Source organism: Lycorma delicatula, chromosome 9 (genome assembly GCF_047948215.1).
Source record: "Lycorma delicatula isolate Av1 chromosome 9, ASM4794821v1, whole genome shotgun sequence".
In the NCBI taxonomy this organism is placed as follows: Eukaryota; Metazoa; Arthropoda; class Insecta; order Hemiptera; family Fulgoridae; genus Lycorma; species Lycorma delicatula.
In genome coordinates, this window is record NC_134463.1 from 115,794,430 (window position 1) to 115,813,229 (window position 18,800).

The 18,800-nt window shown below is 28.5% G+C and overlaps 1 protein-coding gene across 5 annotated transcripts; it reads right to left on the reverse strand.

Moving 5' to 3' along the window:
* Positions 1 to 1,348: 1,348 nt before the first annotated feature.
* Positions 1,349 to 18,128, reverse strand: LOC142329790 (lipid droplet-associated hydrolase-like). 5 transcript variants are annotated; one of them, XM_075374588.1, is made up of 5 exons: positions 17,945 to 18,128; positions 14,349 to 14,587; positions 7,188 to 7,507; positions 4,686 to 4,874; positions 1,349 to 2,520 (listed from the first exon to the last, which is right to left on the reverse strand). In XM_075374588.1, the coding sequence occupies exons 2-5, from the start codon at positions 14,578 to 14,580 to the stop codon at positions 2,311 to 2,313; spliced, it is 951 nt and encodes a 316-aa protein (XP_075230703.1). In that variant the 5' UTR covers positions 14,581 to 14,587; positions 17,945 to 18,128; the 3' UTR covers positions 1,349 to 2,310. The 5 variants fall into 5 exon arrangements, with proteins under 5 accessions (XP_075230703.1, XP_075230701.1, XP_075230702.1 ...); XM_075374586.1 differs by having other exon boundaries at positions 17,875 to 18,125; XM_075374587.1 differs by lacking the exon at positions 17,945 to 18,128 and adding an exon at positions 17,394 to 17,549.
* Between the last annotated feature and the right edge of the window lie 672 nt (positions 18,129 to 18,800).

The following is an 18,800-nucleotide window of genomic DNA, read 5'->3' on the forward strand; positions in this document are numbered from 1 at the left end:
CAGTGGGAGTTATTGCGTTAATTAAGGCACAAAGCAAAATGGAGGCTACAACAAAAAACAATACTTCTTTGGCATCTTCCAGCAGCTGAGGAACAATTTCAAATCAGATTATTTACTGTTGAAATAAATTCCATCATCCAATTCATCATTAGCTTGTTAAAAAACGATTCAATTCAAACTGGCTTTATCTGGATCTCTTAGCTCATGCAACTACAACGGCATCAGTTATATATACACCCTTTAAATTAATGCTTTGTGAAATACTTGCTTAAAGCCATTTTTATTATTCAACAAAGTCTCATCATTATTAGTACATTTATCCACCTGCTTTATCAGTGTCCCAAAACCTGCTGCATATATCTTTAGCTAAATGTGCATCTCATCTGCCTCATCTATATTGTTCATGAAACTTCACCTAAAACCAAGGTGAGTTTTTAACAGACCAAACAGTTAGCAAGACTGGATTATCATGACGAAGTAATACTCATCCAGTCAGTAGATCTAGATGTGTTATTAAACTGCTAACTACAACCTCACTTCTGGAATGGGCTAACAGCTCTTGAGAATCTTTATATACTATAACTTTATATCTCTTGCACACACACCCTCACACAACAGTGACAATCTGGTTAAGCATCTTCTCAATCGATGTACCAAGAGAGTTGCACAGTAATAAGGCCAACATTTGATAATGTTCACAACCATTGTGAAATTACTTATCAGAAATTCAAGTGTTCTTGGTTGTGCTGTAGGCAAAATTATGAGAACATTCTTGAGAAATTTTTGAAGGAATTTATCATTCCAGTTATACACAACTTTGTGATACTGCTAATCAGAAAACACTTTTGCATACAAAAAATTTACAACATAACATGTTGTACATATTGTAACTTAACACTCTGTAAACACAGTTTAGTCCACACAGTTTACTGGAACCACACATGTATGCATCTGGCCCTGGTAACCACTAACAATACATCAGCCAGTCTAAATAAACAATTTTTTTAAATTTTTTATCATTATCCTGGATTGTGGTGCCAACAAAATTTCTCAGAGATATGTCACAGTACAAGACAACTATTGTTAAATAATTTCCATTTAAATTGGAAATTGCAGGAAAAAGAGGTTGTTAGAAAAGAGTAAAGTACCTATTACTTATCTATACAGCTGTTTCATTATGTATCGCTCAGTAAAGTTGAAATCATAAAACTAAAGGAAAAAAATGCCTGTTCGTTCTGAGAACTGAAGGATCATGGTGGTGGTCATTTTTTTAAATACTTAAAAAACAAAGGTAAATTCACAAAAAGAAGTTTTTTTCCTTTTCACACCGTAATAATAAATTATTCAATTTCTTAAATATAATACAAAATTTATTTACCAATAAAATATACATGTAACAAAAATATGAAATTACCACGCACAATATTACCATTCTTAAAAGCTAAAATTTGAATATAAACTTCTACCTTTAACTAATAATACATTTCACAGCTACTTAATGAATGTACAACTATAATTAGTGATGAGATATCATTTTATAATGTATAAAATTGCAATCAACACAAAAAATGAAGTCACCACTTTTGGTTATTAGATCACAGATTAAAACTCTTCCCCTGTTTTAAGAATTCATGAATAATTTTTATGCTGTATGAATTATTACAGCCAATGACATACAGCAAGAAAGAGAAACTATGTTTGACATATAAAGTCGTCCTATTTCTCTGTTTTTTTATTCCAGTACTCTAGCCTCTTAACTTAATTCCCAGAACTAACCCCTTTAAAAAGAAAATTCATGGAAAACCAGGTATTCCAAGTTCGAATTATCTACTGCATAACTTGATATTATCTACTGCATAACTTTATAATTCAAAACTTGATTCTGATTGAAATTCAAGAGAAAGAAAATATCATATCTATAGTGATTCTCATAATTATTTACAAAGTTTTCATATGATATTTATCTGATATGTTTAATACAAAATTTCTAACCTGCTTTATTTTCTGAGTAATAAGGACCTAAGCCATTCGTTTGAGTTTTTGTGTTACCACCAAACAAAAAACAAGTGGGCAGTTCCACTGGCACACAAGGTCACTGCAGAGTAGTTCAAGAACCTCTGCTTTATTTTTTATCCATTTGTATTCTTTAAATTGTATCTTTAAAAGAAAAACTATTTTTGCACAGAACTTGTCTATTAATTTTAAAAAACTTTCCTTAATATAAAAATGTATAAGTGAGCAAAGTGAATTTATTGAAAGAAAATTTAGTGAATAATTAAATAATATAAATATAATAATAATATTTAAATTTTATTTCATGTCATTTTCAATGTGTTCTGATAAATCTGAAGCTAATTCTTCAGCGGTTTGAAGCATAAAGCAATGTTGAAACTTTTTATCTAAAATTCTTGAATCGATTTTAGGAATGACATCTAATAAATGGTAATGGTACTCTAAAGGTGCCCATCCATCGGAAGCTCCAAAGTAAATTTGTAATTTATCGACACATTCTTTTATGACCTGCAATCATTAAAAATTATTTATACCTTTGTAAGAAGTTGTAAAACGTTTAAAGAAGAAACGTATTAGACATAAATATATTTATTTTTTAACATTAACTTCCAATTTACAACAGCCATTACTTCAACATAATGGGCAAAAAACCCACAAGAAATAACACAAAAGTATTGTCCTTGGTCTGGTGTTTTTTGTAATTTTTTTTTTAATTAATATTTTGTGAGAAGTAGATACCTAATGTAAAAAATTGACATGACTATCATATTCTTAGGATTTAATATTAAATCATAGTCTAAACAAATCATGAAAATATGAATTACTAGGTTAATAGCAGTCCTCTAGATCTTTCTAGATTGGTCTAATTAATTAAACAACTTTTATTTAATTGCATATTTATTTTTAGCCTATTACAGTCAGGTAAGAAATGTAATAAAAAATGAGAAATTTTTAATTCTGCGCAACTGTGTTTGTCTTTTTCCTACACAAAGGCAGCACTGCAAGAAGGAACAAAATATTTTATGCAAAGGGTTTTTATGTCATACAAGATGACATACAGATTGGACTTCCCAAAACTAATGAAAGTACCAACAGGGTGAGAATCTGTTATGGGTCTTGTGAAACAATTTGACTGACTTTTTGGCAAAAGAAAGAAATGGCAGTATTAGCACAACAGTTGTTAGCTGCTAATACTACTACTGCCGCAGTATTAGCACAACAGTTGTTAGCTGCTAATACTACTGCCAACTCAAAATTACTCACATGTGTCAAAGGGACAAAAAATACATGTACAGTTCCCAAGAAACATCTTGAAAGCAAAATCCACATTGTGGATTTTGGTTCATGATAATGCCCCAGTTTACACTAAACTACTTTAAGGAGGAGAATAGCAAAAAGAGAATGTAGAAAAATAATTGTCGTTATAATTTTGCAGCATTTTATCAGGTTTTATTTTGTTACACATCAGTCTATTAAATATATGAATCTCAAACATACTTCTATACAGGAACACAGTGATATTAATTTACAGAAATAGTGTTAGATAAAGAAGAATGTGCTTACATTCTGATATTCTTCTTTTTTATTTTACATTTTCTTTTTTTTATTTATTTACTTTTGAAAATAAAATAATGTAAGAAAAGTGTAATTATTTACATTGTTTTTTATAGTCTGACATAAAGGCTGTAAATAATTTTTTTAATTTTTTTGTAAAAAAAAATTATTGTTTTTTCCTATTGTTCAGAGAACTCCTATACTAGATGACTATTTTTATTATAAAATTTCAAAATACTCAAATATTTATAAATATCATCACAGTGTATACATGATATTAGCCAGATGTAAAAGCTCTATCACATATGTACTCCTTGTGGTATGTATCTCCAAATCTGTGTAAGATTTAGGGGTAAAAGAGGTGACCCAAACTTTAAATATGAATATTTTTAATTTATACTGTATCTAAAGATAAAATGTACTTATAAAATTTAGTTATGAACAGTATGATTCTCTTCTGTTATAACCAATGTGAACAGAAAGAGAAATAAACTTATGTTCTGTACTGTTGTTGCTGCATTATAACATAACTAAGAAAGCTCTAATTATATAATTTCTCTAAATTGCTTTTTAATGAAAAAAGTTATTTTATGTTATTAAGTTAGGAATGTTATAATTTAAAAATTATACTTTTGAATTAGCAGTGTAAGTAACACTGTGAGTTAATAAATTTATGGGCTTTTCTTTTTAATGGATTGTCATAGAATAAGTATTGAAAATCTGAAAACATTCTTTCAAGAGAGAATATTCAACAGAGAATAGAACTTAATCTGCAGAAGAAGCCAAGCCTCTCTCATTCATCACATTAAGATTGCACATTCCAAAACTGCTGTGATATTAAAAAAATGTTATTTGTGCATAAATTTTTCTTCTATTAAATTAGATAGTTTGATCACATTAAGAGAAGGATCTAATACCAACCGATAAGGTAGACTTACTGAGAGCCAATGATTTAACTTTGTTCGGTGGCCATGGTGGTATGTGAATTACAGGAGGTTAGCTGTGGTTAGCCAAAATGACAACTGGGATAAAATATAAACCATTTTGCATACTGTTGAATACATATCTAATTTCAATTACAATATCATAATAATTAAAAGCAGCTGTTAATTATTTACCTCTTTATCGAGTTCACATATTTTATCCATTTCATTGCTTGCCAAATTGAATACATTTTTTAAAATAGTCGGATGTATAAGATCAATTACTGCATAAATACTGTTGGATTCTACATTAAATTTTCCATCTATCATAAAGTATATTTTGATTAACCAGTACTTCAAAATAGTTGGTAAAACTGTAAATACCTGAAATAAAAACAGTAATAATTACTATTAGAACATATTTTACCTATATCTATACACACAGAGGTTAGGCCCAGCACTAACCTATGGTACAACCACTGATATATGATCAGTATGGCAGTACGGTTCATCACAATTTGTAATTTATTTATAAATCCAGACAGAAAGAAAGTCACAAATGTGATCAATGGAACAGCATCAATGATGACTATACTACATTTAGGCAGCTTGTGACCTTGTGGAAAGTGACCACCACATAACCGTAGCTGAAATTACATCACAGGTAGGCATAAGTATTGGGAGTGTGCATGCAATATTTTCTGACACTTTATGCAATATTTTCCGAGGCACAGGGGTCCAGAAAAACATCTGTCAGCGGCTTCTGTGTTTTGAGGAAGAAGCTTTTGGACACCTCTTGAATACCCAATGTACAGTATAGACTTATCACTGAAAGAAGCTGTAAGAGGAAAAAAATTGAAAGATGATGCTGCAGTCGAGCAGTATGTGTGCAGTTGGTTTTTTTTTTATGAGGGAATCAGGAAGCTACCTATCTGGTGGAGAAAATCTATTTCAGTTAAAGGAAACTATATAGAAAAATAAGGTAACTGATTTGTAATTTTGTCTAATATCAATAAAGATATGTAAATAAATTCTGATTTATATTTAAATGACCCTCATGCTAAATTAATTTGCAAATACAGATGTTTTAGTTTTTAAAGGCTGTTAAAAGAACTATATCTTATAATTTTTTTTTTAATTGACATGATTTTACATATATTTTAACTAGGAATATTAAAATGAAAAGACAATTAAAAATGCCCCAGATGCTTCCCAGGAATCAAAATGAACACCTGCCTGCAGAATATAAATACAATATTAAAAGGCAATATTACCTGAGCAATATTAAAAGCTCAAATTATGATCATTCTCCAGAAGCTGGTAATTTCATTTTTAACTACTTTTAAAATAAATAAAACCTCCAGCTTCTAAAGCTTCATATACTGAAAGTAGGTTGTTTTGAGGCAGGAGTATTTAATAAATTTTATATTTTCAGTGTTTTACAGTATATCATAGTTAGTTACTATGTAGTGCAGACCATTTTTGAATGAAACTACCTAACATTAAAAACTGCCATTTTGTTTAGGGTTGTCATAGCCTGAAGCTTTTGATGGGCCCACTTCCTTAATTATGAGTATTTAAAACATAAAAACTAAATATTAACAATTAAATTTCTTTATTTTTTATTAATTTTTTTTTCAAACAATGTTTCATTTTGAAAAGGATTTCTTAAAACTAATCCAGTTTAAAACTGCAGAAATTAAATCACAATGCATTCCAGTACAGTACCCAGTACAGACTTCTTCTCATTTTCTTTTAATTTAAATATATTGATTTATTAACAATTATTACCCATGAATGTAAAAAACTTATTTTAAATAAAATTTTATGAACTTTTAAATATGTGTATATGTAATTCAATGGGCATTAATACATGCATGTATATGTAATAGATTTGGTGAAAATCTGATTATATAACATTTATTGAAAATTATAATTTAGAATCATATTATATTTGGATTTTCTAGTTTAATTTCTGTTTAATATTCTGGAATTTCTGTTTAATTTTATCACAAGAACAACATATACACTGAGGCATTCATGGCCGATCTTTAGTAAATTACAAAAAATTCTTATCTTTTAGTTCATTACTAATCTGATATTGTCGGATAATAATCTCTCTAAGTCGGGGTTGATCATCATTTCGTTTGTTTTTTGTTGCTGATCATTTAATTGCTGTTTGGTTTGATATATAAAATTCTTCTGGTCTTAATTTGTGTACACGTTCTCTAGTTTTCAAATTTTCTCTTTATATTCATAATCTTCATCTTTTTATTCTTTCCTTGGTCTTAACGTCTTCTTCCTCTTTATGTTTATGATCTTCTCTTGTGCAGCAAAAGATGTGTTATGTAATTTAATAGGGGTACAAAGGAAGTCATGTGGTGTCCACAGCTAAAGAAAAGAGGTGTAATGTTTATTACAAGAAATTAACTTAAAATTAAAAGTCTGCATAAATTATTTCTTTCTTTCACTTGTTTATTTATGCTAACTTTGGAAATTTGGATTCAAAAAATTCTGCAAAACATATGAATGATCATGTTTTACCCATCATAAACTATAAGCCATTATGGCAATGTCATCTAGCATACATAAATTATAAACACAACCATCTGTGTTTTTTGCAGTATCACAATAATACCATAAGTTCTTTCAAAACAAGCAATTAAAAATAATTTTTTTTTTCATTTTAATACATACCCATGATAAAAGTAGAGTAACAGTAAATAAATATTTTATAATTTTTTTAATAAATATTCCATTAGGTGTATCACCAATTCTTTCTAATGTCGGAAATAATAAATAACATTTTTTAATACGTTTACGAAATTGTTCTCGTTTAAGTAATTCAACAGTTATTTTAGCACCAAAAGAATGCGATATTATATAAATATCTTTATCAAGTGGTACATACTTTTCTATGAATTCAGCTTTATGAGTTACTTGTGACGATACGTTATACAAATCAGGATTATCTACCAATGGAGGTACATCATCTTTTTTTGATGGCTGCTCATGACCTAAAAAAAATATAATTTATGTAAATTATAATTGAAAAACCATTTTGTTCACTTTAATAGAAAAACAAATTTATTATTTATTACTTAGTGCTGTTAGGAAATTATTACTATACCAAAACTGAAATGCTGTCGTAGGTCCAACTATAGGTCGAATTTACATATAAAAATAAATGCTACTTTTGTGGGTTGGACATTACTGTAATCTGTTATTTGCTCTGAGATAAGTCTCTAACATCCTCTCCATTTTCTTCTATTTACAGCTAAATTTCAGAGTACTTGATAGCTCCCATTTCCTTTTGGTTCATCTATCATTTTAATACATTCCGTCCTCTCTTGTTCTTCTTACCTTCAGTACTGTTTTAATCAATCCTTCTTTTTTCATGATATATCTGACCCGATTAGTTTTTCTGTTCTGATTAAGCTTCTATTTTCCTTTACCCTCCTCATTACTTCATTTTTCACTTTGTTCATTTAATTTTCCTGACAGATGTTAGGATTTAAAAAAATTTAAACTCAGAACATATGTTTTCAGTGTTTTGTTTAATAATATGGAAAGAGATTAAATAAGAAAATAAAATTATAAGAGATTATATGAAAGAATAATAAAGCCAAATAAAACGAAATTTAGGCTTGCATGGTTATTCACAAAAAATCCAAGTTTTTCTTTTAACTTTTGACTATGTCACACCTGTATCAGGTATTCTAGTCATAGAGCACATGAGATATATGAGGTACCAGTCAAAATTGCTTTCTGAGAAAAAACATTTACTGACTATTCACTCTACAGCCAGCCTGTGGTTAACAGAGGCAGTATTAGTATGAGGCAAGCATTTTATAAATTTAGCTAACACGGAATAGCGTATTCAACTTAGAAAAGGAGCCAAAAGGAAATTACTTCATTAAGAACGGCAATGCCACTTTCGAGGCTCATATAGTATTGTATATAGTTATTGTCAGGTTGCCTGAAACCATCACACTTACGATGCTTTGTGCAGCAATTAATTACACAAATTATTATAATCAGTACTGAAGACGATTACAGGAACATAAAGGCAGTTTCCTCTGAACCGGAACTGAATAATTTTGATCTTAGTTTTCAAAAATTTTAATCCATTATGTCTAATTCATTACTTTATTTTTTTTTTTTTGTAAACCACTGCAATATAGTTCAGGATAATGTATCAAAATGCCTACTTTAGGAAACCTCAACTAAAACATCTTATCGGTTGTATTACCATTCTGGAAAGTATAAGTCAGCATATCAAGAGGCTTTTACACATTCGGGAGGGTTTCTCTTTATTAATGTTCACTGTCTAATAAAGAGACAATGAAAGTAGGAAAGGAAATGAATGCATAGAAAACATACTGAATCCAGTTTTAAAAAATAAAAAAGTAAAGAACACTTTTATGCTATATTTATGAGCGAGTAATTGGGCGTCTGAGGTCAGTAATAGAAAGAGTTAATAATGTAGGGGAGATAAAGAATAAAGAAAATCATACGTAAGTGAACTAGCAGTGCTGATGGAATAAAAATATGAACTGCAGCTCATGAAAACTGGAAAAACAAAACTGATCAGAACAAATAAAAAAAAAGGTTCCATTAGAAAGAATGGAAAGAAACATTAATGAAGAAGATAAAGTCTAAGTATTTGGGAAGTTTAGTTACTTTGAATAGAAGCTTTATACTCGTACAAGTAATAGTAAACAGAATACCTATAGGGAAAAGAGCTTTTGTAAAAGTGAATAGAATATTACCAGCAAGAAGGATCCTAATCACGAGGAAGATGTTTGCCAGTGTTTAGCGGTATATGTTATATAGATTTCAACCATGGAAACCAAAAAGAAGGACGATAAGTACATGGATAATTTGGAAAGTGGTGATTTAGAAAGGAAATGGGCAGACAAAATGAGGAATGAAGTAGTGAGAAAAAATATGAAAGGAAAGAAATTTGATAAGGTAAGAGAAAAACAAACATCCGGGTAAGGGCATACTGTACAGAAACTGTCTTTGATAAAGAAAAGCGGAAGAGCCAGAACAGTGGCATGAAGGATTAGAGAAAGAAAAAAAATGGTTAGGGAAAATTACAAATATAAGGAAATGAAAACCTATAAGGTGATGCTCAGGATTAAGAAAAGTGGAGGACATACAGTTATACCTGTCAAGGCTTAACTGAATGAAGAAGACTTGTGAATGCAAAACATTAAGATGAATATTAATACTAGAAATGGGTTAAAGGAGAAGGAGTTCTGTTCTGTTAAGTTATTAATTATTTTGTTACCTTCCATCAACTCAAAATACCTGTTCGATCATCATTATTTCCTTTTTTAAAAAAATTAAACATTTAAACAAGTAGTATATTATTTACAAGTTATGTAATAAATACAACATCGTTCAAAAAGTATTTGACCTTATTTTTTCTTTGAAATCAAGAGGAGGAAAAACAACAATGCAGCAATTAATCTTGTTACAGCTAGATGATTTGTTCCAACCATATCAGCAAATTTTGTCATCACCACAGCTTGTCTAGATACATGTTATATACTTCCATTACATCATCTCATGCATGATGACAGAACATATTTAATAAAGTTACAGTATCTATTTTAGAGAAAAGTTTGTCGATACTCCAGCTGAAATTATGTGCAAGTTTTCAGCAAGCTTTAGTGACAGTATATTATAAGGGTTACACCAGCACCCGTTCTAGGGGCAGGCGACCTGGACATTTGTCCAAGGTGCCAAAATTTGGCAGCGACAGTGTGGTTGTAAGTATGAGAAAAATACTGATGTGTTTAAATACGCAATTAATAGAAAATTTCACATATCGATTTTTTCATTTGCTAAAAATTTACAGTGCATAGCGTATTTATACTGTTTATATCTAAAAGCTGAAAATATTTACACTATTAAAATTAACACAGAATTTGTAAAGGACGTTGCTTTGAACACGCACATAATTCCCTGAACAGAATAACGTTAGCATGTGAACAGAGCACTGCTTCAACTTGTTTTGAACATGCATAGACTTGCTTATTACATCTAAATATAAAAGAGCGGTTTATTTACACAATAGCATTATTCTTGCTATTACGTCAGTAGTTATAACGAGCGGAAGTTCATAAAATTTACTTCAATGCGATTTCTTAATTTTTAAGGGTAAGTACATTTATAAATAAGTTTGTTGTTTAGTTTGACAGACACTAGTTTATTGTAAGTTGATTATCAAAACAATGAAAGCGTTTTTAAATAAAATAAATATTATATTTATCCAAGAAGGCTGTTTATTGAACCGATAAAACAATGTATCAAATTTGAATATATTCTATAAGTATAATTATTTATATTCTTGTCTTATGAAAATAATTATTTGAATCAATAATTCAAGACATTTGTTAAGTTTATTGCTTTTAAATGCGTTTTATAATAATATATTTGACGTTCACAAGATATGAAAAATATTTTGTGTAGTGCATAAATACTTTTTATGAAGATTGACGGAATATAATTTTGAAGTTATGTTAATTACGATCTTAGCTCACTTAGAACAAATTTATTTAATTTTTTATATTATATTTTACATTGTTTAATTTGAATTATGTACGTGAGAAAACTGTCTGGTTACCAGTACAAAAAAAGAAGGCTCCAAAGGAAGCCGAAAGGCAAAAACAAGCTAACGCGTTAAAAAATTATATCCAGAGTTGTACCAAAACAAATAATGATTCTGAGAATCCAAAATCAAGTTTGGTTATAAAAGAAAATACAGAATCGTCAGAGGATGATGAAAAACAAATGGACAAAGTTTTTAAATCAATTGGAACTGACGACACTCTGACTTTACCATCACGAGATGAAAGAATTGAAAAAATTGACACCAACATGACACCCACAGAAAGAATTCTACATACTTTGAGTACAGATCCAACATTGTGGGCAAGAATTTTAGGATATCGAAACAAGTATTTTAGTAAGACAAGGTCCACCTAAACCATTGCATATTACAAATTTCCTTCCAATGACACTAGTCAACATTTTAGCACAAATTATATAGACAAATTTTAAGCAACAAAGAGCAAGTTTTACAAAACTGGCTAATGTACTCTCTTTCACAAATCTGCATTTACTGCTTCTGTTGCAAAATTTTTGGCTGTATAGTTAGTTCTGTTAGTTTACAAAGGAGGGTTTTAAAAGTCGGAAGCACCTCGATGAACCTTTAAAAGAGCATGAAATTTCCAAAAATCATGGCTAGAAATGAACTAAAGGTTAAAGTGTTGTAAAACTATAGATGCGGCCAGTCAAAGAATTACTAATGCCAAAACAATCATCGGAACGAGATGCTTCTAAGAATCATAGCAATTACTAAAATGCTTGGTAAAAATGGTCTGGCTTTTCAAGGTACAAGCGACAAGTTGTTTGAGAATAACAGAAATTTCTTAAAAAGAGTTGTGTTGCTATCTGAATTTGATCCCATTATGGAAGAGCATGTCCATAGAGTGCTCAAAAAACAAGAGAGTAAAGCTCACTATCTCGGGAAAAATATACAAATGAGATAATAGATCTGCTGCATCAAAGTGTAAAGTCTCCTATTATTGACAAAATGAAAAAATCCAAATATTTTTCCATAATTTTACACTGTACTCTTGATATTATTAAGGTAGAGCAAATGACTCTTATAATCAGATATGTTTCAATCAATAAATTTGACGTTCATGTTGAAATTAAAATTAATGAAAGCTTTTTAGGCTTCTTAAAAGTCGAAAGGTCCACAGGAAAACAATGTCAATATCAGAGGGCAGGGATACAACAGGTCCAATGTGAGGAGCGATAAAGTAAGAGTACAATCTATTATTAAACAATATAATTCACAAACAATAATTCTATGTTGTTCCGTATAATAGCCACTCTCTCAATCTTGTTGTTGTTGTTGTTGGCAAAAGCATCCTTGGAAGCGCTAATTTCTTCAACATAGTCCAAAAAATATATTTATTTTCCTCAGCGTCTACTTTTTGATGGGCAATACTTTTAAAACATTTTAAAAGTTTAACTTTGAAACCACTGAGTGACACTAGATGGGACAGCAGAATAGAGGCCTTAAAGCCTTTGAAATTCCATTTGGGAGATGTATACGACCCCTTGCTAAGCATTTACAAAAACCAAGAAATTAAACAATTTAAGTTTTTGTGTTCATTAGTTATTTGGCATAAAATACTAAATATCATTAATCCAATAAGCAAGTTTATGAAAACCAGATTTTGATCCAGCCTCTGCACTTGATCTTTTACAAAACTGCAAAATATTTTTCAAGAATCTTCGATCGGATTTGTACTTCGATGAAACTATTATTGATGCAAAAGAACTTGCTACCGAAATGATGTGGCTAATTTTTGATCAACAATAACACAACACCACGTAAGAAGAAGAAAAAGGAACTTCTCATATGAAGCATGAAGACACCCATTGAAGATCCAAAAGAACCATATAAAATAATTTTTTTTATTTTACAATCGATCTAGCACTAAATGCAGTAGATGCTACATTTAAACAACTTAGTAATCATAGTAACTATTTTAAATACCATGTCCAAAAAAATGCTACTAAAACACTGTAAGAATTTAGAATGTATTTTAACTGTTTGTGATTCTGTTGACATAAATGAGGTAGAATTAGCAGTCAAAATTTCAGCAGTATCTGCACTTTCGGGCAAAAAAGAAAGCCTAAACAATGTACTGAGCTTAATTACAAAGTTAAATTTTCCCCAAATCTTACTATTGCTTTAATAATATTGATAACATACCAATAACTATAACAAGTTGCAAAAGAAATTTCTCAATGTTAAAATTAATTAAGAACTTTTTACGTTTGACTACTACACAAAATCATCTTAATGGTTTGGCCAGTTTAGCAATTGAGCATAAATTGCTGATCAAGTAAATTTAAAAGATGTAATAAAAAAGTTTGCAAAACTGAAAGTGAGAAAATTTTTTTTGTGATTTTAGAGTAGTTGATGTTACCTTGTTTTATTTTCAGAATAATAGCATTTTGATTGTTTGTGCAATAATACACATTTTTAATAGCATTTAAAAATGTAAAAAATTATATGGTTAACAATTTGTGACTAGATACAGATATTTCTTAATTAATTTCTACTGTTTTGTACTGCTAAATGATTGTACAAATAAATGACTTTATTTTTATATTTTTATTGAAAATAAAAAATATATACCTTTATTTAAATATATATATATTCTTAAGGAGCGGCAATTTGTCTTTTTGTCCAGGGCGACATAATCATTAGAGCAGGTGCTGGTGAAAGAATGGTATAAATACTTCAAAATATGTCCATCTTCGATAGAAGACTATCAGTAAAGCATTAATATTATTGAAAAAGTTTATTAAGAACTTGCTGATGGCATTCATAATGGTAAAAGTTAAGCAAATACACATATAATTTTAAATGATTTGGATATGCAAACAACTCAAAAATCATGGCAATACTCTCCTCCCCCACATGTTACTCAAGAGCTTCCAAATTTAATTTTTTGAGTAAATTTTATAATTACTCAAGAATTTTTTATTCAAATGTGCAATACCCCAGGTTCTCGATTATCTCATCTCCAGGTATGGTCCTAGTGATTTATAACTGCTGAAGCCATTCCAGGATAAGATTTGTGGAAATGTTTTGAACTGTACGAAACAAATTGAACTAAGCGAGTTGAATCACAAGGATCGTGCTTTTAAGGATACAAAAGTCTGTACCAAACATATGAGATATTTTTATTTTAATTACACAATGTACTCTTTGAACAAAGATCAAATACATTAAAGCTTTTATAACATAATACATACCTGCATGAGACAATATCCAGATTGGTACAGCTAGTTGTGTATATATTATTTGAAGGAAGGAGTAATAAAATCTAATAACACCTGGATTTCCAGTTAAAAGTAATATTATTGCATTATTATCTGAAGAACTATCTTGTGATTTTGACAACTTTTCCGTTATCCATCCACCCCACGTGCAGACATGTGTTGGAACACCATTTACAATAACCCAACCTTCCTTTGGGTCAACCATTGCCTATCTTCATAAAAAAGAATATAAATAAATACTTATTTTTCTACTTTAAACATTTTTTTTATTTATACAAGCAACATAATTAAAAATTTTATTTGCTTATAATTTGTTAGAAAACTATTATAAAATCTAGATCTAGAAAAATAATTATATCCACAGGAAATGGTACTATCAGTTTGATAATATGTACGGCACAGTTTTGAAAATAATTGGTTTATTTGTTGTTCTAACTTCATATGTGGGTTAATATTTAAGACAATCTTTGCATATTTTCTAAAACATTACTCAAATATTTCTCTCATTTTAGGTGTTAGTCCATTACTACCTTTTATAATTACTAATGATTATGTAAATAAATTTAAATCTGAATCATTCCTGAATTCTGATAATCAAAAATATTTTAAAACTTATGTGTTAACTGTTATAAAGGGAAAAGGAATACCACAGATTGTATGTATAATAAAATTAAGTATAAACTTAAAGAAATATAACATAATGTTGATATTTTTGATAATTTTCCAAATAAAAGAATGAGATCAGTAAGAGTTAGAGTTTAGATTAAAAAAATAGTTATTCAGAAGTCATTTATAACGTTTTTACTTTTTCTAATTATATTTAATCTAGTAAAAGAATTTTTAAAGATCTTATATCCTTTAGGAGAAATCTGAAACATGTTTTATTTTTTTTTATCTCCGGGACAACTGTTAGGTATTGGCTTCAGAGGATGAGATGGACAGTTGTTGTAGCATGTGAAAATGCCAAACCTGACCAGGATCTGAACCCGGGACCTCCGAATGAAAGATGGAGATGCTACCACTCATGCCACGGAGGCCGGCATCATGTTACAGTGGTTTGAATGTTTGTAAGTTAACTTTACCAGTCAATTAGAATTGGCTAAGATGACAATATTGTTTGTATTTTTAGCTTTTATTCTATAAACACTGTAAGAAAGATTTATTTTATAATGTTTATTAAGGACTGTTTATTTGTTAATTAATAAATTTATCATGAAATTATGATTTTATTTATTTATTTTCTCACTATCTACTGATAGTAGTTAACATTTAAAAACATCTACTAATTTTGGATTTTAGGAAAGATAAATTGTTTTTATGAATTTTATAATTTTATTTTAAGAGTAATTTTTCAGGGTAAAGTTCAATTTAATACCACACATAAAAGAATTGGTAAATACTTTAACTGAAAAATTCTAATGACTCAAAGATTATTTGAGAAAATCCCTTTAAGATTTATTTAAAATAGTTATGAGTAGAAAGAGATTAACAAAACTTTCCTGGCTTTAACCGTGGCAGATTTTTATTTCAGATCAACAATTTAGAGAAACTGATTAAAATGCAACTTATTAATAAACTGAAAAAAGTACTACAAACATATTTATCAAAAATAAAGCAATATAAAACAAAAAAAACTAAGTGTTCATGGAAATTTAATCTAGAAATATACTTTTCAAAAAACAAATTGAAGGAATTTTGTTTACCACCCAGTTTCAATACTTAATAAATAATTATCTTATCAACTAACTTTAGCCTAAAAGATTTGTTTCAGTATAGTGAATTTAAATGTTGTCAGATTTTTTTTGGCAGTAAATATACAAACTATCATGCTTCATTATTTAGTTTTATTTATTAGTTCAAACTAAACATAATTATGTTTTTATTTTTTTATGCATCAACATGTATTATAGGTTAGGAAAAACATTTAATATTTGAAATGTGGTTCTGCTGTACATTGTGTCCACTGTAAGCCAATACTTAATATTTTTCATAATACTCTTTATGGTTTAATCTTTCTTCACTTTTGTTTTTCTTGAATAAAGGATTTTTCTATTTAACTTCATGGATATGGTTACAATAAAATATTATTTTCAGCAATACTCATTTAATTAGAAAATAAGTTTTATTGAATAGGCATTTACCCAATGTTAATTGTTCAACTAACCTTCACATATAAATGTGTAGTTATTATATTCTAAAAATTTACTTAGGCCTACTAGAAAAAAAATTAGTTTAATTTAATTCTTTAAATGTTTTAACAATGTTTTTTTAAAAATGAATTTTTTTATGTAACTCGTACATATATTATTTTCTCTTAATTACTATTACATTATTACTTTATCTTAATTTAAAATTGTTAAATGAATTCAAAATAGATAAATAAAATTTTAATTTATAAAAATAGAAATCTATGTGATAATGGATTTCCACTCTATTAATTTGTTTTACTAATTCTTCAAACAAAGTCATGAGTACATTCATTTCTATTTGCTTACAATCAATTTAAATAAACAAAACAATATTAGAGGCTCTCTAACATTATCAGCAAACTTATACATAATCTGAGTTTTATTCTTTTCTTATCTTAGAAATTAACAAACACACAGTTGCACTGGTTCTTTTAATATGTAGAATAAAGTTATCAATACATCAAATATGTTTCAACATTATGAAATTTACAAACACACTAAATTTGAAAAAAAATCACACTTAAATTAAAAAAACATAACCTAGATTGTATGTATTAATCAACCTTTTTAAGTTGTATACCAATCACAATAACACTTTAACTTTACTATGACTGTGGGTAATTGGCTTTGAAAAAATGTTATGCGAGAACAATTTCCATGCAATTTGTTAATCATTTTTAATATTTTGATAAAATTATTAGTACATAAAATTGTAATGTTTTGAGTTTAACAATAATCATCAAAATTAATTGGTTTTAAAATACAATCAAAATTAATGTTTAGTTATGCTAAAACCAAAATAATGTATTCAAAAAAATATATTAAATACCTGGCATTTTAAATATACTTAGCACATTTTAAACAGAATCCGAAATGAATTTTGGAATCAAATATTCAGCAAATCGGATAATTAAGTAGTTAACGCTACATAAATTTAATTTTAATGATCGATTGGCACACTGCGGTGATGTTTGAAAATCAGTTACCATTAACATAACAATAATACCAAATTAATAATTATTTATCTGTAAAAGAATAGTATAAAACAAAAAACATTATTTACTTAACTCTTGATTTCAAGTATTTTTTGTTGTAAAACACGTACAATTAAAAAACTATATGGAATTATCGAAAATCAAAATAAATCAATCAAATCGGATATGTAAATTATTCACCATGATGGTATTTAGTTTTCATTAAGTTTGCAACACGAAAAGAAAATTTTTTCATCAGGATATATAAAGTTATATTGTAATTATATAAAATTTTGTAAGATACATTAAGTTTTGTATCATATTATACAAACCTACCTTCTTATATAAAGGATTTCACAAAAAAAATATAATCAATTATTCAGTAAAATATAAAAGCAAAAGTTACCACCACAGAAATACTTGTACTCTTCAGTTGTCTATACCATCTACGATCAAATTCACACTACACTACTACGTTGTCGGCATTGACTGGTGGAATAAGACGGTACCGTCGATGTAAATAGCGTCTATGAATCGGAATTTCACGATCCAACTATCGTTTGCGGTTGTACCTTTGGACTGTTTATTAACGAATTTAAGAGGTTGGAATGTTATCGCGAGTATGTAATTTTGTATAATTTACCAAAAAGAAATAGTTTGAGTATATTTATATATTCTATTGTAATTACCATTGAATTATCAGTTAAATATTCTAAATAAATTGTTTCATCATTTTTAAATTAGTACCAAACATTTTTTCATGTTTAATTATGTATTTGAATTCTGTTATAACCCATCTTTTGTCGTTACAGTGATTTTAAATTATTAGAAAATTAAACAAAAATTTTCTCTTTTGTAATTTATTAAAAATCAATGTTAATAATCCCGTAAATTAATTAAAGCATGTTTTGAATTTACAACAGTCAGTAAGAAAACACATAGTAGCCATATTGACTTAACTGTCTTCGCATATTGACTTAACTTTGGTTTAGTTCTTGTTTGACAAATAGCATTACTAAAGTGCTTGTGTAAAGAAATATGCGTACGCTAATGCACCCGAACGAAAATCAGCTCGAAGCATTATACAGTTTTAAGACTAGCGACTTAAGATTGAATAGAAAGAAGTAACTTGTTAAATCCAGTAATATTTATTATACCATGTAAAGTTTATACAGTAAACTAAACGACACTAGGAGATATAAAAACAAGCTCAGTCCCTGCAAGTACTTGTCGCTTAGTCAACAACTTTAAATCGGTTTTTA

Bases quoted from the DNA above. Each gene is read 5' to 3' on its own strand.
- LOC142329790 (XM_075374588.1), bottom strand. From the start codon at position 14,580: ATGGTTGACCCAAAGGAAGGTTGGGTTATTGTAAATGGTGTTCCAACA. The intron at 4,875-7,187 runs GTATGTATTAAA...TTTTTATTTCAG, and splicing joins TTACTCTACTTTTATCATGG to GTATTTACAGTTTTACCAAC. The intron at 2,521-4,685 runs GTAAATAATTAA...TAATGATTGCAG, and splicing joins TATGTGAACTCGATAAAGAG to GTCATAAAAGAATGTGTCGA.